At 34.0% G+C, this 20,520-nt stretch overlaps 1 protein-coding gene across 3 annotated transcripts in view; it reads left to right on the top strand.

Annotated features, from left to right (window-relative positions):
• ADGRG6 (adhesion G protein-coupled receptor G6) overlaps positions 1-12,268 on the top strand; it is a 172,734-nt gene extending 160,466 nt beyond the window's left edge. For 2 of the 3 annotated variants that reach the window (XM_074309671.1, XM_074309670.1), the window contains 3 exons: positions 1,792-1,893; positions 3,995-4,147; positions 9,004-12,268. In XM_074309671.1, coding sequence (XP_074165772.1) covers positions 1,792-1,893; positions 3,995-4,147; positions 9,004-9,182 — 434 coding nt within the window. In that variant the 3' untranslated portion in view covers positions 9,183-12,268. Of the gene's footprint in view, positions 1-1,791; positions 1,894-3,994; positions 4,148-6,001; positions 6,048-9,003 lie in introns of all 3 variants that reach the window. The other variant, XM_074309672.1, reaches the window with a different exon arrangement.
• Positions 12,269-20,520: the final 8,252 nt, after the last annotated feature.

The raw sequence follows: 20,520 nt of genomic DNA, 5'->3' as shown, positions 1-20,520 counted from the left end.
ACAGTGAGAAGCTTGAACTAGGTAGTCTTTTGTATATCTTTCAAACTCAGATCTTCAAGTCTCAGATCTTTAAGAGATAATATGGAATAATGCATCAGGCAATAGGCTAGAAACTTTGAATCAGGAAAATCTGTGTTCAAATCCCTCCTCAAACATTTATTACCTGTGTGATCCTGAGCAAGTGACTTCATCTCTATTTAACTCAGTTTTCTTTTCTATGAAAAATAAGGAGTCTGGATTTGATGATCTCTTAAGATCACTTTTAGCCATAACATCTGTGATCCTATGGAATGCCCCACACAAAAGAAACTATTTGCTTAAGTTAATCTGCAGTTATGCCTTTATTAATAAGTTGGAATTGATATAAAGCTTCTTTGTAAAGATCTTTGTAGAGATGTTTGTGCATTTTGAGGAGGTGTGTATATGTTTGTATATGTGTGTACATGTACATGTTTAATCTTCACATAAAGCAACAATTTTTGCCTTTTCAGTTTTGTGACAATAACTCTTTTATTGCCCGGCTTCTATTGGATCTGAGAAAACCCTGTGAAATTATGTTCTCTATTCCTGGACTCTTCTTTCTATGTACTCTTCTTCTCACTGGATGACCACTCAACCTATCACAGGCATACTATAAGTTCCCTTGTCTTCAATGAGAGCTTTAATGCCCCCTCCTTCAATATCTAGAAAGATCTAATAATCAATTATCCTACTTCACCTTAAAGATATGTATAGTAAAATATCAAAATATTCATTTCAAAGCATTTCATGTCTGTTTGGAAAATTAAAAGGTTATTTTCTTGCTAAAAGATTTTTAGACCTTAAGTAAACATTTAGGGATTTGGAATTGGGAGAACATTGCCAGAGAGGCCCCCGAAATAACTAGATTTGTACTGAATTGGTACTGAATTGGTCCAGTATTCCATCCCTACTCCTTCCAACATAGCTCCCCTAGTAAGGTATAAATTTTGATAGTTTTAGTAACTAACTTCCTTCTAGGACCTGAAACCTGACCAATTAACCTCTTGATAACTCCAGTCTCTCTAAATCGAGTTATTCAGAATTTTTTTTTGGTCACATTCTCCTTTGACTATCTGTTGATACATTAATGCATAAAATAAAATACATAGAATTATAAAGGAGACCTGTTGTATTGAAATGAAAGCAAATGGAATGGGTTGCCTCAGAAAGAAATAACTTCTTCTTTTCTAGTGATCTACAAATTTAGAAAACTAGTTGAATACATCGTAGAGACAAATTTTGTTTAGTAACAGATGGGATTAGTTGGTCTCTTAGATTGATCCCATTTTAAGATTCTATAATAGTATCAGCATCCCTGGGACATAATCCATGCATATACAATGTTTCTAGTTTTATCAATGAAAAAATTTAACATCCAGGAAATTTAGTAGTGTGTCCTAGGGCATTAACTTGAATGGCAGATTGAAGGCCTAAAACCCTTTGTGATGCAAAGACTAGCACTCTTTCTAATATGCCAGTTGTCAACCCCTAGAATATACTTATCTTTCCCCCTCCCCACTTTTTTTTCAGGTCATGACCTGCAGAATAGTGTCTCTGCTTACTTGGAAAGAGAATAAGAATATCTTGATCAAGTTAATTGTAAACATTCTAGTTCCATCCTAATGCTGTTCAATTTTGTTCTAAAAATCTTATCCCTGTAACCTAGCTCTGGGCATTATGTTCCTTAGAAATTGATTGAAAACAGCGTTTTCCTCTGTAGAACTTATAGTCAGAAGGTAATTTAAATCATATTTTTTGTTGTTGTTTCAGGATTGTTTATATTTGTATTCCACTGTGCTATGAAAGAAAATGTTCAGAAACAATGGAGAAGACATCTGTGCTGTGGAAGATTTCGTTTAGCAGACAATTCAGGTAAAATAAATTAGAGTGTGTTTTCTCTTACATCCTCTTATGAGTCCAAATTGATTCATTTCTATTTACACAAAAAAGCTGCTCATACTTATAACTCTTAAATATAGCCATTTAACTTGGCAATAAGCCAAAAAAAATCACAATAATTATCTTAAATCAACTTCATTAATAATAAATTACATCACAATTTACACATATATCTGTGTTATACTGTCCCACCAATACACTCATTGTCTATTGGGCAAAGTAGGCACCAGGAATCATATTCAAAAGGAAAAAAAAAAAAGTGTTCTTTTTAAAAGAAGTTTATGTTTATTTCATTAAATATTTTTCAAAGAAGTGTAAAAAATTGACTTAAAAAAAATTTGGGTTCTAAATTCTCTTTTTCATCCCTTGAGAAGGTATGTCATTTAAGGTCAATTATAATCTGAAGTCTTGTAAGTCAGATTAACTATTAACAAAAGAAACTATTCATACATCAAGAAAAAATAGAAAATCAGTAAAAATGTATGCTCCAATCTACATTTAGAGTTCATCTGACTGGAGGTAGATAATATTTTTTATAATGGATCCTTTGTAATCGTCTTGGATCATTGTCTTGATCACAGTAGTCAAGTCTTTTTCACAGTTGATTCTCCTTAAAATATTGCTTTTACTATGTTCTCCTTCTGCCTAATTCAATTTGCATCAGTTCATATAAAACTCCCCAATTTTCTCTGAAATCATCTTGCTCATCATCTCTTATAGCACAATAGTATTCCATCATGATCATATACCACAGCTTATTCAACCATTCAACAACTGATCCCCCAGGAGCTAATTCTTTGTCATCACAAAAAGAGTTGATACAAATGCAAAGGTCTTTTTTTGATTTTTCTTTGATTGCTTTGGCACACAGATCCTAATCAGTGATATTGCTGAGTCAAAAGGTATGTACTGGGGGATGGTTTTAAATTGTTCTCCAGAATTATTGCATTAGTTTACAAAGTCACCAACGGGGCACTAATGTTCCAATTTTTCCACATCCCCCTCCAACATTTGTCATTTTCCCTTTCATCATATTGACCAAATCAATAAGTATGAGGTAGTATATCAAGGTTATTTTAATTTCCATTTCTCTAATCAGTATTGAATTAGAGTATTTTTTTCCCTAGGCTATCAATAGTTTCAATCTCTTTAAAAAAAACAAAACTGCCTATTCTTATCTTTTGACCATCAATTGGGGGATGCCTCTTATTTTTATAAATTTGGCCATTTTGTTTATATTTGAGAAATGAAGTCTTTACCAAAAAACAAACAAACAAACAAAACCAAAAAAATTGTTATAATTGCCTCTTCCCTGTCTCCCCACTGTCACATTTTTGGAGTAATAGACTAGATTGGAGTAACCAACCCTAGACTGTTGGTTTTCCTTTCATTGATCTCTTTAAGAACATCTATATGACACAAAGCCCTTTCTTTGAGTTACCACTTAACTTTTGGTCAGCATCATTGAATAAATTTTCTTTTTTATTCTTGAACTTATAGAACATTACAAGGTTTTTGAATTTTTTTTGTTCAAAAATGCTTGCATCCCGTCTAAAAACTTTCTTTCTTCATATGGATAGATAGGTAATATAGATATGGATATATACATATGCATGTGTTCCATATACATATATATTTTGAGCAGTTTTTAATTAAACCAAAGTTCTTTTCTTGCTCTTTAGGCACCAAATGTTCAATTTTAACAGTAAATATCTTATATATTTCAACCAATAAAAGTAACTCTTTTTGCTTCATGCAAAAATGCTATTTGGGTCCATTTTAGTGCTGGACTGCTATGTATGGTATATATTAAGGCCATAATAAAATTATTGAATTTTCACCTTCAAATAAATCCAACTCATGTGGATACAAAAAATTACCACACTTTTGGATAAAAATAAAGAACTGTCTTCTCAGTGCTTACTGCTATTATATCAGAAAAGAGGAGTCCACCCAGAGTAATGCTTGTGATTTTCATAAAAATATAATATGTACAAATATGACAAAAGTGAATAAGTAATAAACACTCCATAGTAATGGAAGCAGAACAATAGGAAAATATTTTGTTTTTCAGACTGGAGCAAGACAGCCACCAATATCATCAAGAAGAGCTCAGATAATCTGGGGAAGTCGTTGTCATCAAGCTCAATTGGCTCTAACTCAACATACCTTACATCTAAATCTAAATCCAATTCTACTACTTACTTCAAAAGAAACAGCCATCCTGGTAAGTCATTTTGATTAACATCTCAGAAATATTTTTGTTGATAATAATCAGAGAAGCTAATATTTTCATAGTACTTTAAAGACTGTGAGAAATTTCATTGTGTCTACTTACAGTTGAAGAAACAAAGATTCCAAATGATTTATTTACTTATTCAGGGTTACACAGTTAAGTGTCAGAGATTGCATTTAAATTCAGATCCTCCTGATGTTGAGAATTTTTTACATTAGAGAGATATCATGCTATCTCTCTTTTGCTTTGAGAAAATAGCCATATTTTATGACTATGAAAAATGGAAGGAGAAATAAGTCCTATTGTCCACAATTTTTATTATTTTACATTGTATTTATTTCTGCATTATTTTGGATATTTTGACCTTAGTCCTTTTGTAGCAATAGAAAACAAAAGAAACTCAATCACACAATTTTAACCATATGGTTTTCTCTAATTAAAAGATACAAAAATTGAGAGAGGGATTGTTTCAGTAATATTCTAATAGTCTCTTAGCCAATTATAACGAGGGAATAATGCCCAGTGCTAATTTCTTCTGAGTTTAGGATTCTTACCTCCCAGGGTAGAACAATCCTTCACAGTTGTATCTTCCATTTAAAACTGTGTGGGAAAAATGCAAAGATGGTGCATTTCAACTGTCATGACTATTTCTTCTCTGCATAAGCAGAGAACATTTTTTCATGATTGTGGGTCTAACATTAAGTTTGTAATGTTATGTTAATGAAAACATTAAGTAAAAGGCTTATGATCTGTGGAATACTATGAGATGGAAGAAAAATGGTGGGGAGGAACCTATATGTACCATTAAATGTCTTTTGCAATATGTTCTAAAGGGAAATAATATTGTCCTTTAAAGGACCAAGTAGGCATTTGTTTAGCAGGCATTTAGCTAAAAAGCAATACTTTGCAGATTGAAAAGGCTTCCAAAAATGTAATGAAAAGCTCTTCCATTTGTTTAATGGTTTAATATTAGAAAACAGGAAAAAAATATGTCATGACAGCATTGACATCTTTGACATTTAGATGTCAGGTGTCTATGTTTATATGCCATTATATCACATTTTGGGGAAGGAATTGTTTGGAGTGTTTTGTGCACATTTAGTCAGTTCCTGATAATAGAAAACACAAGCAATCCATTTAGAAAGCTGTCCTTGTCTGATGGAATAGGGAGTCATTCTTTCCACTATTAGAGCCCCTGCTGAAAGTGTCATGAAAGCTTTTTTGAAATATTTGAGGTTCTATTGCCTCTGTGGATTTAGAAATGGAAGAAAAGAAGACACTTTGAAAAGTAGGGCAGTTTAAAGTAACTAAGCAAGACTTCCAGAAAGAGCAAACCTGCCTATATAGTATCTCTCTACCACCACATCTCTGCCTTTATTTCCTCTTTAGAAAAAGATAATCTCTCCTACCAGCAGCCTGAATTTTTTTTTTCATTAGGTTATGTTACATTGCCTGAAGTGCCACTAAAATTTAGATTCATTTGGCTTACAATGAATTTATTTAAAAACCGAAATACTTCTGGGATAGTGAAAGGGTCATCAGTCATTCAGATACTAGCATAAGATAGTTCATTCATTTTGCCTTCTTCTAAATATCTACCTGAGGTCATCCATAATTGAGGAAATATGAATCTTAAATAAAAATGTGTTCTGAATTGAAGTTTGGGACAAAGCCATTTTGGAAATGGGGACATGTGTGTGTGTGTGTGTGTGTGTGTGTGTGTGTGTGTGTGTGTGTGTGGTGTGTGTTTTGCATGCAAATGTGTATGTTTGGGCTTTACCACTGCTGTAGACTTAGATGTTATTCCCTGGAATTGACCTAGACATTCATATGTTTATGGCATAGATAATGTCTTCTAAGAGCATTCCTTCAACAAAGGTGGATCATTCAGGTAAAATATTCATTCCTTTTATGAATGCATGAAATCTCAATAAGGTAATGGGGGAATGAATATTTGCATGAATTTAGCCAAAAGATTTCCTGCTGCCTCGGGGAAAAAAAAAACTGCTTGTCCTGCACAGTACAACTCACTTTGCACAATAATGTTCTCAGATGGAGGCTGGGATTTCTGAAGTTCCCAGCAAGCAAATATATGCTCTAGCTATCTTCTGCATGGGGTGTCTGCAAATCTGTCCTTCTAAGAAATGTACCACGTGCTCACATCCATGTCAGTGATATCCAAAGAAGTAAAACAACCAATGCTAGGAGGCTGAACAACAAGGGAAAGGGTTAGAAAACTTTGTTTTCATCCTGCTTTTATGAATTGCACAGTGTGTCATGGTACATTTATAGAAGCAAATGAAGAAATAGCTCTTTCAGGGATGCTCCTTAAAAATTTTTATCTGCTTAAAAATGTCACATAGGACCAATTAAGTTTACATCCCCTAGTCAGTGGTTTTCATTCTTCCATTTATGTTCTGATTCCATAGTGTTCATTATTTGGATGTATCCAGAACATCAGGAATGATGCTTATATTGAATTGTTGATCCCTTACAAAAATTGCCTAAAGAGACCAATAAATCAGGGCATAGGTTTGAAAATAGGTGGGTGGATAGAAGTGGAATGGCTAAAATTTTAAATATGAAGAATCAAAACTTGGATCAAACTAAGAACATTAGAACATGGGGAGCTTTAAGGAACTATAAATATAAGATTAAAAGTTTCTGAAATTTGTGTGGGGAGGTGTTCTTATTTTAAATCAAACAAAGTTACATTAGGGGAAGATTCTTTATAGAAATGCCCTTCTCCCAGTAGAAAACCATTGGCTAGTGCATAGATGAATTAGAAGTTAGACTCAATTAGTTTGCTTAGAAACTTGTATGTGGTCAGCAATCCTGACTCACTGAGCCTTCTTTCCACAATCATCAGAGAATGATGATTCTGCTGCTTCAATCTGCCTATTCTTCTTTTCCTGAATGACTTTCTGTTCTTTGCTTATGTTTCCTTTGTGTGGGTAGATAGCAACATTTCCTATTTTAATTTGTATTTTATTTTATGCATACCCCAGAACAAGATAAGAAATGAAAGAATGTATTGTTTTCTGAATATAGTACATATGGTTCTTATGATTTTCTTTCACATTTGGTTGCTTATGTTATACACTGGTCATAGCTGAAAATATAAGATGCCCTAAATTTAAAACATTCTCTCATTTCAGAGTGTGCTTCTCTACATAAAGCAGAAAGGAGTAAAACTGAAGGCATTATAAATGCTCTGACATGTTAGGAATCTCATCCGCATGTAGATCATGGATATTGTTCATTATTAGAGCCCCCTCTGTTGCTTGATTTTGGAGTAGGATTGCATTTTGGAGTTTGTTGGAGGAATATGATCATCAGAAAATAATACAATAGATCTGAAGTGGAAGTGATTTAAAGTTCATTTGGTCCCATTTTATAGATCAGAAAATCAAAGCACAGAGAGATTAAATGACTTTCCTTTTGCCCAAAATCCTAGGTAGTATGTTAAAGGTGCTATTTGAACCCAAGTATTCCAAAGAAAAAAGAGGTGCATGTGCGGGGGATCATTTATAAGTGCTTTATAAATAATATCTCTTGATCCTCACAACATTGCATGATAGATACTGTTATTATCCTCATTTTAAAATGAAAGAAATTGAGGTAACCAGAGTTTAAGTGAATTGACCAGAGAATATCTAGTAAAATCTGGGGTCACATTTGAACTTAAATCTTCCTGACTTCAGGCCCAGTGCTCTGGCCATTGTTCCACTTAGCTGTTTCAACTCCAAAGTCAGAGCTCATCCTACCATATTAATGGGTTAAGACCATGTGAGGACAGTATAATACATCTAAAAGCATTAGAATGGTTGGAATACTTTCAAAATATCTTCAGAGTGGAAATATTGGAATATGCTTGAGAAATAAATTATCAATAAGGAAGTGCTTTTCAAGAGGTAGTTTACCAATATGTAGCACAATTCCATTGGCCTAATCTATGAATCCATCATTTCCTATGTGAAAATTTCATTAGAAGTCATTGAGCAGCTACCATGTAACTCACAGTATTGTTGACTTTGAGGCAGCTTGACAGAGTGAATAGAAAACCAACCTCTGAAACAAGAAGATTTCATTCAGTGTTGCCCATTTCCTATACAGTCTGGGTGATGCTGGAAAATTAACATAATCTTCCATTGCTCTAGGCAACTTTCTTAAACTTTAAGTTACAAAGAAGGTGCCAGCCTATTTCCAAGTTTTCCTACATGAGAGTTCTTTATACCAATGATATAGACTAGTCCTTATCCAAATGTGGGATTATATCTGTTTACATGGAAAGAGGTTTCTTAGAAGAAAAACTTTTTAACTCAAAAATGTACTTTATCTCCCTAAATTTCAATAATCTCAGTGAATAAAAGTATTATTTCTTAGTATATATTGGAACAATCATTTGTACTAGGCTTTCTCTTAAGTTGTTCCAATAACTTTTGACATATTTTGTGACAGTGTTTTATATAAGAACAATTATGTTTTGAATTCTTTTACTTTTCCTAAACAGTTTCCAAATTTTCTTTCCTCCTTGATTTTCTGAAAGATGTCAGTTATAAAAATATCATTTATATAGTCCCCATCCTAAAATTGTAGAAATTAAACTAACACAAGTCCCCAGTTTGAACATGGGGGAAAAAAAACATTTTGATTCAGAAATGCTTGGCAGCCCACTGCTTAACCTTGGGATAATGCTCAATGCCACTGAATGAAGGAAGTAGATCTTAGTCTACAAAGCTCTGCTACCTATGTGCTTTTGATCAATAATGCCTAGTAATAGTATTCAGCAGCTCAAGCACAAAAGTTGTCCAGATTGTGACCTAATTTTTTTTCCTTTCCAACAGAGAGTGTTTTTGTGGACAAGTCCTCATCAAAACTTACCCATCTGGATGGAGAACAAACATCAATCATCCCAGTCCATCAGGTCATTGACAAGGTCAAAGGTTATTGCAATGCTCACTCTGACAATTTCTACAAAAACATTATCATGTCAGACACTTTTGGCCACAGCACAAAGTTTTAATTGGGTTTTATTTCAATAATAGAAATAAGCTTCCATCTCCTAAATAGAGACCTACAGGCTAAGAAAACTAGGACTGCCAAATGTAAATGTGTCATTACCTAGGTAAGACTATACATTGGAAAGATATGTTTGTTTGTTTGTTTTTAATTACAAATACTATAGTGACCTTTATAATGGAAGTCATCTGTGCCTTTTCCCTATGTTGGAGTCTTCCATCATCCCCTAAACTTTAGCTCAGTAGCCACAGGGAACACTATGTATTTTTTATAATTGAATCATATCAATCAGAACTGAGGAATATTTAAAAGCCAGAGGACAAGAAAAAATGAAACAATCAAAAATGAGTACCAATCAAGAACTTAACACTGATGGTGAGTTGTTTTGGACAAAATCCTTTGCTACATATTCTTCTCCTACATTTGAAGAAAACATGAATTTTCATCACCATATGTGACTGGTTCTCTACAAGCCCTCCCTCAAAAGTAGTTCCATATTTCCATCATGTGCCTGCCTTGTAGGTGAAATTTCAAGCAGATAAAAATATAATTTTGGTTCTCTCATCCAAAGATTACAAAAGATTATTTGTTAGTTATTTTTAATTATACCAAAGCTAATTGCTTAACACTTCTTAAGTGAGAGCACATTTTCACCTTTCACATTTCACCAACATCTATATCTTGGCAAGCACATATAAATTTCTGAGATGTCTCATGGTTTCTGTATACGTAATATATAAACAATCATTAGACAATATAATGTAAGGATCAGAAGTTAAAGAAGTATCAGTATTTTCTCCTAAAGGGTATCAAAGGGTTTAATTAAGATACTTCTTTTATTATATTTGAGGATACCTAAGGGCAAAATGATTCCATCTGTTGACACAGCTGCCCCCATTTTGAGAAATGCAACATAGAGAGAGAAGATCCACAATCATACCTCTTCCTCCCAGAAGTTAGAGCATGGTTTATATATATATATATATTAGGGGGAGGGGATATTATCTATATATCCTCTATGTTCCTTTAGTCTCAAATATGGAAGGATTTAAAGTGTACACACTGGGAATCTAATCAGCTTTTCAAGCATTTATTCCTACAGACAGTCACAGTAGCTGCTTATCCACTCAGAAGTTACACATCCCCTGAGTTTGCAGTGGCTGCTGTTGGGATGTCTATTCATAAGTTCTGTGGATGTACCGTGAAATAGTATATTTGTGAAGGAATCTGGCACTAATAGATCATATTTGGGGTATTACAATATGGCTTCATTCTCCTGATTTCATACATATGGGTGACATTTTCAAGCACTTGAAGAGAGCCTTAATTGTTTTTTTAGGGTGCTGGCAGGGAATGAATGCTTGATAGTTATATAGTATATAAGAAGAGTGCATTTTTACTTTGCTTAAAGAAATGGGTGTGTTAAATGGAGCTTTTTTCCAGAATTTACTTTAGCACATGCTGTACTTTTAATATTCACTCCATGCCATCTGGGAAACAGCATGGAAAGAATCCATTTCTAGGTAGACAGCTACCCCAACTGTGAGAAATGCAACCTGCTTTGGAGACCTGGACAAGAAGTTTCTTTAAATGCCTTTCTGGCAATCTGAGTCTATGGCTTGCCCTGTATCTTAGAACAGCATGAAAGTAGGTCTTTCCCTTAAGGCAGCCCAAAGTGATCCAAACATGTTTTTAAATGTAGCACATTTTTGAGTGCCACAGCCAAGGATTCTGAGCCACTTGTCTCGAAGGCTCTTGCTAGTTCTCAGCTGAGGAGGAATTGTCATTTTTGATGAGGTCATCAAGTGATGAGATTCTGGGTCTTTGCTGGTATTCCCCTTTTCTTGTTTATGTAGAAGAACACTTGAAATATTACTCCAGCAGAAGTGGCCAGGTTTTGTACCTCACTATTACAGTACAAAATAAGCAGGTTGAGAAGTGAATTCTACCCAACAGAAAAACAAAATAAAACAAACAAAAAACCCCTCCAAGAACAGGTGTTCTCAACTTGTTTTTTTTTTTTTTTTGTAATGGATTTCTTTTATACTCTGGTGAAGCTTATGGGTTCTTCTTGGAATATTTTTAGATGTATAAAATAAAATATATAGACCTATAATGGAAACCAATATTTTAATATAGTTATCTAAATATAAAATATATCTAAAGTTAAAAGTTCAAGGATCCAAGAGTAAAAGCCTTGTTCAGATGAGATTAAGTTTATTGAAAACTTAAACTTAAATGTTCAGAGAACCAACCTGCCTTTACCTAAGAAGTCTATCCACCATACTAATCTGCCTTTCTTTAGAGATTCAATAATGAAGTTCACTTAGCAGTTTATTGCTGGGACATTTCCTCTTCAAAAGTAGGTTTACTTGACAATGCTTAAAATATAGTTTTAAACCAACTTCTATTTTATATTTCTCATAACCACCACCAAGTGACAGGAAAATATTCCTATAGAAGAGGAGAAAATAAATCAACAAAGAAATACAAACAGAATGAAGATATTGGTCAAATTTTAACCTCAGTCCTTGGAATTTTAAAAGTGTGATAGAGGGGAAATAATTTGATTTAGGGAAAATAATGGCTTATACTTTAACATCCAAGCTTTGAAAATCATTGATTGTCCTTTAAGGAGAGCTGCCTTTTTTTTTCTTTTCTTTTCTTTTCTTTTCTCTTTTTTTACTACCATGTAGTAGAGTTGCAAATCATCAATCTAAGATGCTTTCAGTTCTTGTCACCATAGCTTCCAGTGTAAAGATTTCCTTTGTCTATTGTTGGTATAATCTCCCATGTACATATTTATTTATTTTTGTGTCTTCAAGTGTTATTTTTTTTCAATAGCTTTATACTGTCTTTGTTGTTTTAAAAAAACTTTCCTTTGGAAGGTAAATGAGAGGGTGGGGAGGGAAGAGAGAAATATTGTATATATTTTCTAAACACTTTGTGAAATATTTTCTGTAGCATTCTCTTTGATGAAGAAAAATGACTGTGAGCATAAGTTGAAATTATTAGTAAGAAGTTAGCACAGTAGATTTGCCATTTCCCTGAAATGGAAAATATTTTTCAAATAAATACTTATGATGTTAATATTCCAAATTATTAAATTCCTTTATGAGTGAATGTTTTTGTTTCTGACCATTCAATAGGAAAAGATTATTTGACAGCTGGAAAATAACCTGCCACCAATTAAATATGTGACATAGATTTGTGTTTGCCAAATCAATAGAAATAAACTTGTAACCAGTCTCTAGATTTCTGGGATACAAATACACTTCAAAGCCTTCTATTTTCATCAGTTACTGATGCAATGTCAAACATTGTGGTTGATTGAAATATAGTGTATGTTTCTTCACTGGGAAGCCCTCAGTTTTCCAAATAAAGAATTCAAGAAAAATCTTCATTACTTGGGAGGTTGAAGATTAGATTGCCTTTTCACTGATAACTAGTCATTGCTTCTACTGCTCAGGGACTAAAAAGTGGCAATTTCAGCCAACTGCATTTTCACAGTGAGTTACAGGGTGCTACCAGCCATTTCATTAGTGGTTATTTAGGGTAATCCCCTTTCTGGAGAAAGCCAAGGCTCAATTTGGCCCTCAGCCTCACTCAGCAAGGTTTCTGCTGAATATTAAATTGTGTGTCACTCTGGCAAATGATTACTAAGATCATCTTAGCCAACTGTCACAACTCCTGGCCAAACCAAGTTAGGAAAACACACGAGCAGTTGCTTATGGCTCATCTACAGAAACATTACAATGTGACTTCAGAAAGTACTGGAGAGATGAGGGACAGATTCTCATTTGATCTACAGGCTAAAACTTGTGCCTTATTGGAGAAAATGTATTTGTAGTATTTCTGAAATATGGAGGAATTGGACTTTATAAAAACAATGTTTTGGAAGTGCTTCAGAGTATTCAGTTGAATAACATTCCTCTACGCCAGATAAAGACATCAAGACCCTCTTTTTTTTTTTTTTTTTTTTTTTCTCTTTCATTTCAAAGTGTAATGGTTCAAGTAACAGCTTTGTTTTTCTGCTACCCTGGAGAAAATGAAAATAAATATGAAGTTTTGCCTTCATATTCCACAGCCTGTCAGCAAAACAAGGAAATACAATTCATTCCATTGCCATAAGTAGCTCAAAACTGAGGTAAGAATCTAGGAAAAGCGGCAACCCCTTTCCCAAGACTCTTGGTTATATTGGATTGAAAGATCACTTTTTTGCTGCCTTTGGAATTCCAAAGATGTTTCTACTCACCTAGGCACCCATTCTTGCAAGAATGTAAACTAAATCTTTCTTGCATTAAAAAAAAAGATTACTTTTTTCTATTATATTTTGTCAACAAACTGGAGACAAGAAAATGTTTGAACTTGGTGATTTTTGAATGTCATAAAGTCATAACACTGAAAGAATAATGTTGCACTGGTATATTATGCACATCCTCCTATTAAACCATAATTTTTGAGAAAGCAGGGAATATATTTTACCAGACAGTGAGAGGAAGTTTAAAAAAAAAAACACCTGGGTTCAAATCCATTTCATCCTTTATTCATCTATATAGTCTTTCTGAAATTCAAGTCTGATGATATCACACCTCCTTGCCCTTTAAGTCTATTCCCAAGACTCCCTATTACTTCCTTGATAAAATATAAGGTCCCGTTTGACTTTTACAGCTTTTTAAAATATTTCTAACTACACTTTATTCTCTTACATGTGCTCTATAATCTATTAACACTACAACCCAAAAATCTCTACTATTTGCATAAGATAGTCTTTTTTTTTTTTTTTTTTTTTCCAAATTGGGACGTTTCTCTCAATCCCTAGATTAAATCCTGGCTCTGATACCACTAGGGATAAATTATCTAATAATCTTCTTGCTTTCAGTTTCTTCATTTGTAAATGAAGAAGGTCAGATATTACAGTTTGTCAGATTCCTCCTTCCTTCCATCCCTCTCACCTTCCTTCTTTTCTTTTTCTCTCCCTCTTTCCTTTCTTCCTCTCTCCCTCTCTCCTTCTTCTCTTTGTTCCTCCCTTTATTCCTTTCTTCCTCCCTTCCTTTTCTTCCTTCCTTCTTCCCTCACTTCATTCCCCTTCTTTCCTCCCTCTATCTTTCTTCTTTCCTCCCTTCTTCCTTCTTTTTTCTTCTTCCTTCTTTCTTTCTTTTCTTCCTTCTTCCCTTCTTTGTAAGATATATATATGTGTAAATATGTGGATTTGGATATATATATATATATACATATATATATATATATATATATATATATAAATTTATAAAGCATTTATTGCATTTTCTATGTGCAGGACAGATTACTGACTTTTATAGAGAATATATAGGCAAACAAGATAGTTCCTTCTCCTAAGGAGCTTACATTCTAAAACAAAGAGTAGCAAAGTGGGGTGAGGATAGTATGGTTTGAAGATGGTGTCCAGAAAGTAAAATGAGTTTTGATTCTGGGTAAGATGGGACAAAAACTGACCTAACCTCACTTCTAGTAAATTTGCCACCTTTATCCAGGATTTTTTATATGGACACCCATTTGGTTTTAGCTCCACTGTAGTTCAAAACTTCCAAGTGATATACCAGCCTTAACTTCCACTAGTATGAGCCATTTCTCTTATTCCTTTTTTAAAATCATAATCATAAAATGGAATTCAGTAGACACAAAATGTTTAAATGACTAAGAAAAGCTAGCCAACCTATCAGAATTATTGTTTATCTTCTATAAAATAGGACACGGCTGAGGGAAAAATCATTTTTCTTAAAGAAATATAGGTACAAATGCTAAGAATAAAAAAAAAAGAGAGAATTGTATAAAGTATCATTGTGCTTATAGAAATCCTTTCATTGGGGAAAAAAAAGTCTAACTAGGTTCAAATTCCAACTCTCTCATGTATTGCTACTGTGACTTTGGGCAAGTCATTTAGCTTGTGTAAGACTTTCCTTTATTTAAAAAATGAAGGGATTGGACAATATAAAATCTCTTCTACCTTAAGCCCAATGATGCTTTAGTGACACAGGAAAATGATGTTTTCAGTTCAATATTAAGACAGAGAAGTGGAAAATTTTGCAATTAAATTTGTTCAAGGAATATTTGGGGCCTACTACTATCTGTCAACCATTTTGCTATGCAGTGGGATGCAAAGGGAAAAAAAAATGAAATAGTCCCTGTCCTGTGAAGAAGTAAAGACTTCTGAGAAGAGGTAAATTTAATATAAGGTAAAGAGTGGTAGGTGCAAAGGAGACATGCAATGTACACCACAAAAACCCAAGACAGGTTTTTAGCTGAGGGGATAAGGAAAGAATTTTCAAAGGATGTGGCGCTTGGCTGGAGCCTTGAAGGAAAGGAAATGTTCTAAAAGCTAGAGATGAGAAAGCATATTTTTGATGGGCTACATAAGTGTATGGAGGTAGAAAATAACAGCTTGAATTTGGGGAATAACTAATAGATCAGTTTCACTGTAATATAGAGACTATGAAGGGAATAATATAAATAAAAGTAGATTTCGCTTTCTGGATATCACTTCCAAACCAAGCTGTCCTTACCCCACTTTCCAACTCCTTATCTTAGAATGTAATCCTCTTTAATTAGAGGGTATCTTGTTTGCCTATATTTGTAGCCCCAATACTTAGCATCATGCCCTGTACACAATTATTGCTTAATAAATATTTTATCATTTATACTTTATCTTTTGTATTTATAGCAATAATTATGTATCTATCATTTATCCACCAGTGTTTATCTAGCTGCCTATCATTAATGTCAAGTTAAAGAAATCATACTTTATCCTATAGTCAATAGTGAGTCACTAAAATATTTAAGGATGGGAGTGATATGGTAAGAATTTTACTTTTGATTATCATTTGATAGCTTTGTGAAAAATAGTTTGGAGTTTGGAATAACTAGAAGTATGGAAAAAGGATGATACATCATCACTTGGACACTGCAGTGTGACTGACAGGAAGAGATTGTATCTAAGGGCAGCATTAGAATCTGTTGGCTATAAGGAGTGAAGAAAGGGAATAAGCATTTATATAGAACCTACTATGTGCCTGGCACAGTGCTAAGCCCTTTACAAATATTACTCATTTAATCCTCTCAATAACTCTGTAAGGTAGGTCATATTATGATCCCCATTTTACAGTTGAAGAAATTATAGCAGAAATCAAGTAATTTGCCTAGTTATACTATTTAGATAAGTCTGGGTTTTAGGCTGGGTTTGAACTCATCTACCCCGACTTCAAGTACAGGACTTGATCTATTGTGCCACCTTGCTGCCTCTTAGAAAGGAGATAGAGAAGTCACAGATAACTGTCTGTGTTTAGATAGATTTGAGTCATCTTCCCAGAGATAACTGTAACCAATAAATGAAATCATCACAGGAAGGAGAGAGAGAACAACATGATTGGATGCTAGCCACATTTATGGGATAGAAGAGTCAAGTTGGTTAAGGTGCATTCAGATAGAATGAAAGTCAAGAGAAAGTTGTCTCTTCTGCCATAGCAGTCAAGCGAGGATAGAGTATGCAAAGGGGAAAAATAGTAGGTCCACCTTACAGAATATAGCTATACTTCTTCCGGAATTTAATTCACCAAACATATTTCAGGAGACTTTGAAGAATCATAGATTTGTAGTTCAAATTGATTAGTGATGAACAGAACCAGCTATACCCAGCGAAAGAACATTGGGAAATGAGTGTGGACCACAACATAGCATTTTCACTCTGTTATTATTTGCTTACATTTTTGTTTTTCTTCCCAGGTTATTTTTACCTTCTTTCTAAATCTGATTTTTTCTTGTGCAACAAAATAACTACTATATAAATATGTATACATATATTGTATTTAACATATACTGTAACATGTTTACCATGCATGGGACTGCCTGCCATCTAGGGGAGGGGGTAGAGGGAAGGAGGGGAAAAGTTGGGACAGAAGTTTTTGCAAGAGTCAATGTTGAAAAATTACCCATGCATATGTCTTGACAATAAAAAGCTATAATTAAAAAAAAGAAAAAAGTGGTTGTTTAAAAAAATATGCATAACTGGGAAATATATAACAATTAAAAATACAAATTTTTTAAAAAGAGCCATAGATTTGGAGGAAAACATCTAGCCCAAATCTAACAATATAAAGATGAGGAAATGAAGGCCCAGAGAATTAAAATAACTAACAATTCAGACCTACAACTGGTATTCAAATCCATATAGTGCAAGTATTATTAATTCTTTATTATAGAAGTGGAAACTTAAGTTGTGAGATGGTTTGCCCAGGTTCCCAAAGCTGGTAAGTGTGAAAACCATTTGAATCCTAACCTCTGGATTTCTGAACAAATGCTTTTTCCAATTATTGTACTGAACTGTCTTCCATTTATTCTACTTTCAAGAGAAAACATTCTCTCTAACCCATCTGGTACACTGGATAGTTAATGTCACAGTCTCCATGATTTATGAGCTGATTATCCAGATCTCCTTTCTCCTCTTTGGCTCATGCTGATAATAGGTATGACATAAAAAATTGAAGATGAAGCCATGCACATGGTAGGTGGTCAGTCAACATTTGTTAAAATGTAACTAAATCAAATTCACATTGGCCAGTTTTACTACTTACTAAATGGTAGCTCTAGGTAAAACATGGTATTTAATCTATAGACCCTCTAAAATACACATATTACAGGGGATCTGTGGACTTATTTAGAAAACAAACAAACTTACTAACCAAATGACTGGTTGAAATTTAACATTTCCTTCAATTACTGATATATGCAACAAACTTTCTGAAGAATCCATAAGTTTCCCCAGACTGCCAAATGTGTCCATTTAGTTTATTTTCTTCTTTCACTATTTTTTTCTTGGAATCTTTTTCTTGTAACTTGGGACAAGTTACAAGTTGCTACAACAATATGGACCTAGTTGCTACAAAGGGTTGCTTTATTATTCCTAAACTGACTCAAACTAAAAAGTTAGTTATTTTAAGAAATAAAACTAACTTCAAGCTTTTATAAAAAGCATGGATAAATGGCTTATTCTTAGTCAATCATTGGCAGCTTTATTCTGTCTAAAATCAAATCAATATGGCTCTAGTAGTTTATTCATCTTTTGTGAAGATGTGTCTTTGGTTGCTTCCAAACCACAGTATATCCTATATAATCTCATTAGGTTGTTTAGGGAACTCCTCCTCTTATCACCCCATTCATATTAGTTTGATCTTGTAAGGTTTTAGTGTTCAGTAGATGTCAGTTGAATTGTATATTGAAGTGAAAAAAATTTTCCTAAAGTCAAAAGTTCTTTTGGTTTGAGTGAGTACCTAGAGTGCAAAAAGCTCAAGACTTAGGTAGATCTGGTTTCTGTCACTTGTTAGACCAAAGTCACTTTCCTTTCTCAAACCTTTCTATGGCAAGTTACTTTTTCTTCCTCAGAATTAGTTTTCTTTAGCCAATTACTTCCTTTTCCTGGGTCTCAGCTCACATGTTTATAAAATGAGAGAGCAAGACTGGAAGCTCCCCAATGTCCTTTCCAAATGTCCATGCCATGAAACCACTTGCTAAGAAAGCCAGGCCATAGTCCTGGCTACTAGCTTTGTGACCTTGGTTATTCCATCTTCTTGTTTGTTGAATTCAATTGAATTGAATGGAATGGAATGGAATTGGGCATAATTTTTGGCATTTGTAAAATGAGAGGGTTTGAATAAGTAAGTGATCCAAATCCCTGAGAGCACTCATGGTTTTTGATTCTATGATTACATTTAATGTTTTTTAAATACTGTTCATTTTCTTTAAGCATAGAATCCAGCATTTGAGTGTTGAACCAGTGAATTTAATCTTCTTTTGCCTGCATTTTCAGAGAAAGACATGCAATTTATACCTTTTTACATTTCAAAAATATGTGTTTTTTGTGACACATTCAATACACTGACCAAGTTAAACTGCGAAGCCATTAGAGAAAGACTTGCTTTCAAACCATAAAAAAAGCAAAAATTATTTTGAAAATCAGCAGAAAGCCTCAATGATTTCTCAGAAACTCCCCAGGATGAACAATCCCCCAATATGGATACCAATATTCCATTTCTGCTCCCCAGCAGAGTGTTACAACACAGCCCACAATCCACGGGGGAAAAGATGAAAACATCACAGCAGGAATGCCAAGCAGTGAGCAAAACTGACTTGGCAAATGCCGATACTTGTCCTCAGAGAGATGATAGATGGTCTTGTTCTGGGCAAATAAGAAACAGAGAACCACTATTCTCCACATATGTGTATCTGGCCTATGTTGGCCCTGGATGCCTGGACAAGGTTTGAATTTAAATCCTAGGAAGTTGCTTTTGTTTGCCTCAGGGCATTACTTGCCTCTGAACAGGGAGAAGGGATCATAAGTGACCTCAAAGTTAAATTCAATTCAACATTTATTCAGCACCTGTTTTATTCAAAGTGCATTTTAAGCAAAGGGGAAAGAACAACATTTAGATTAAATTATGCTCCCTAGTCTCATAAAGGATTTAACCTAAGATCAGGGAAAGATAGATATAGAGATAAAGATTTATAGACAGAGACAGACACACACAGAAGAATTATGATATGCAATATTGTATGATAAATATAGAAGAGTGATAAATGACCCTCCAACTTTGTCATTTTTTCTATACCTTATAGCTATCCACTCCTTCCTTCTGCATACTTCTCAATTCAGTGACATTAACCTCTTTACTTTTCCTCAAACAAGACACTCCATCTCCTACCTCCTTGCAATTTTACTGGCTTTCCTCCCTTCCTGGAATTCTCTGCTTTCTTATTTCCTGTCTTCCCTGGCTTTCTTCAAATTTCTACTAAATTTCTACCTTCTATAAGAAACCTTCATAAATCCCCTTAGTGCTAGTGCCTACTTTCTGTTGATTATCTCTAATTTGTTTTATATGTTATCTTCTTTTACATAATTATTTTCGTGTTGTCTCTTCTATTAGCTTGTGAGTTCCTTGGAGATTTTTGTTTCATTTTAATTTCATCTCCTTCTCCTTCTCCTTCTCCTTCTCCTTCTCCTTCTCCTTCTCCTTCTCCTTCTCCTTCTCCTTCTCCTTCTCCTTCTCCTTCTCCTTCTCCTTCTCCTTCTCCTTCTCCTTCTCCTTCTCCTTCTCCTTCTCCTTCTCCTTCTCCTTCTCCTTCTCCTTCTCCTTCTCCTTCTCCTTCTTCTTCTTCTTCTTCTTCTTCTTCTTCTTCTTCTTTCTTCTTCTTTTTTCCCCTCTCTTTTTTTTGTTTTTCTTTAGCACATAATAGATGATTGATAAATCTCTATTGACTGAGTGACTGATTGGAGGATATTGGTCTTCTTTTATTTTGAGATGCTAATCACAAAA

Source organism: Sminthopsis crassicaudata, chromosome 4 (genome assembly GCF_048593235.1).
Source record: "Sminthopsis crassicaudata isolate SCR6 chromosome 4, ASM4859323v1, whole genome shotgun sequence".
In the NCBI taxonomy this organism is placed as follows: domain Eukaryota; kingdom Metazoa; phylum Chordata; class Mammalia; order Dasyuromorphia; family Dasyuridae; genus Sminthopsis; species Sminthopsis crassicaudata.
This window is presented reverse-complemented; position numbering and strand designations above follow the sequence as displayed.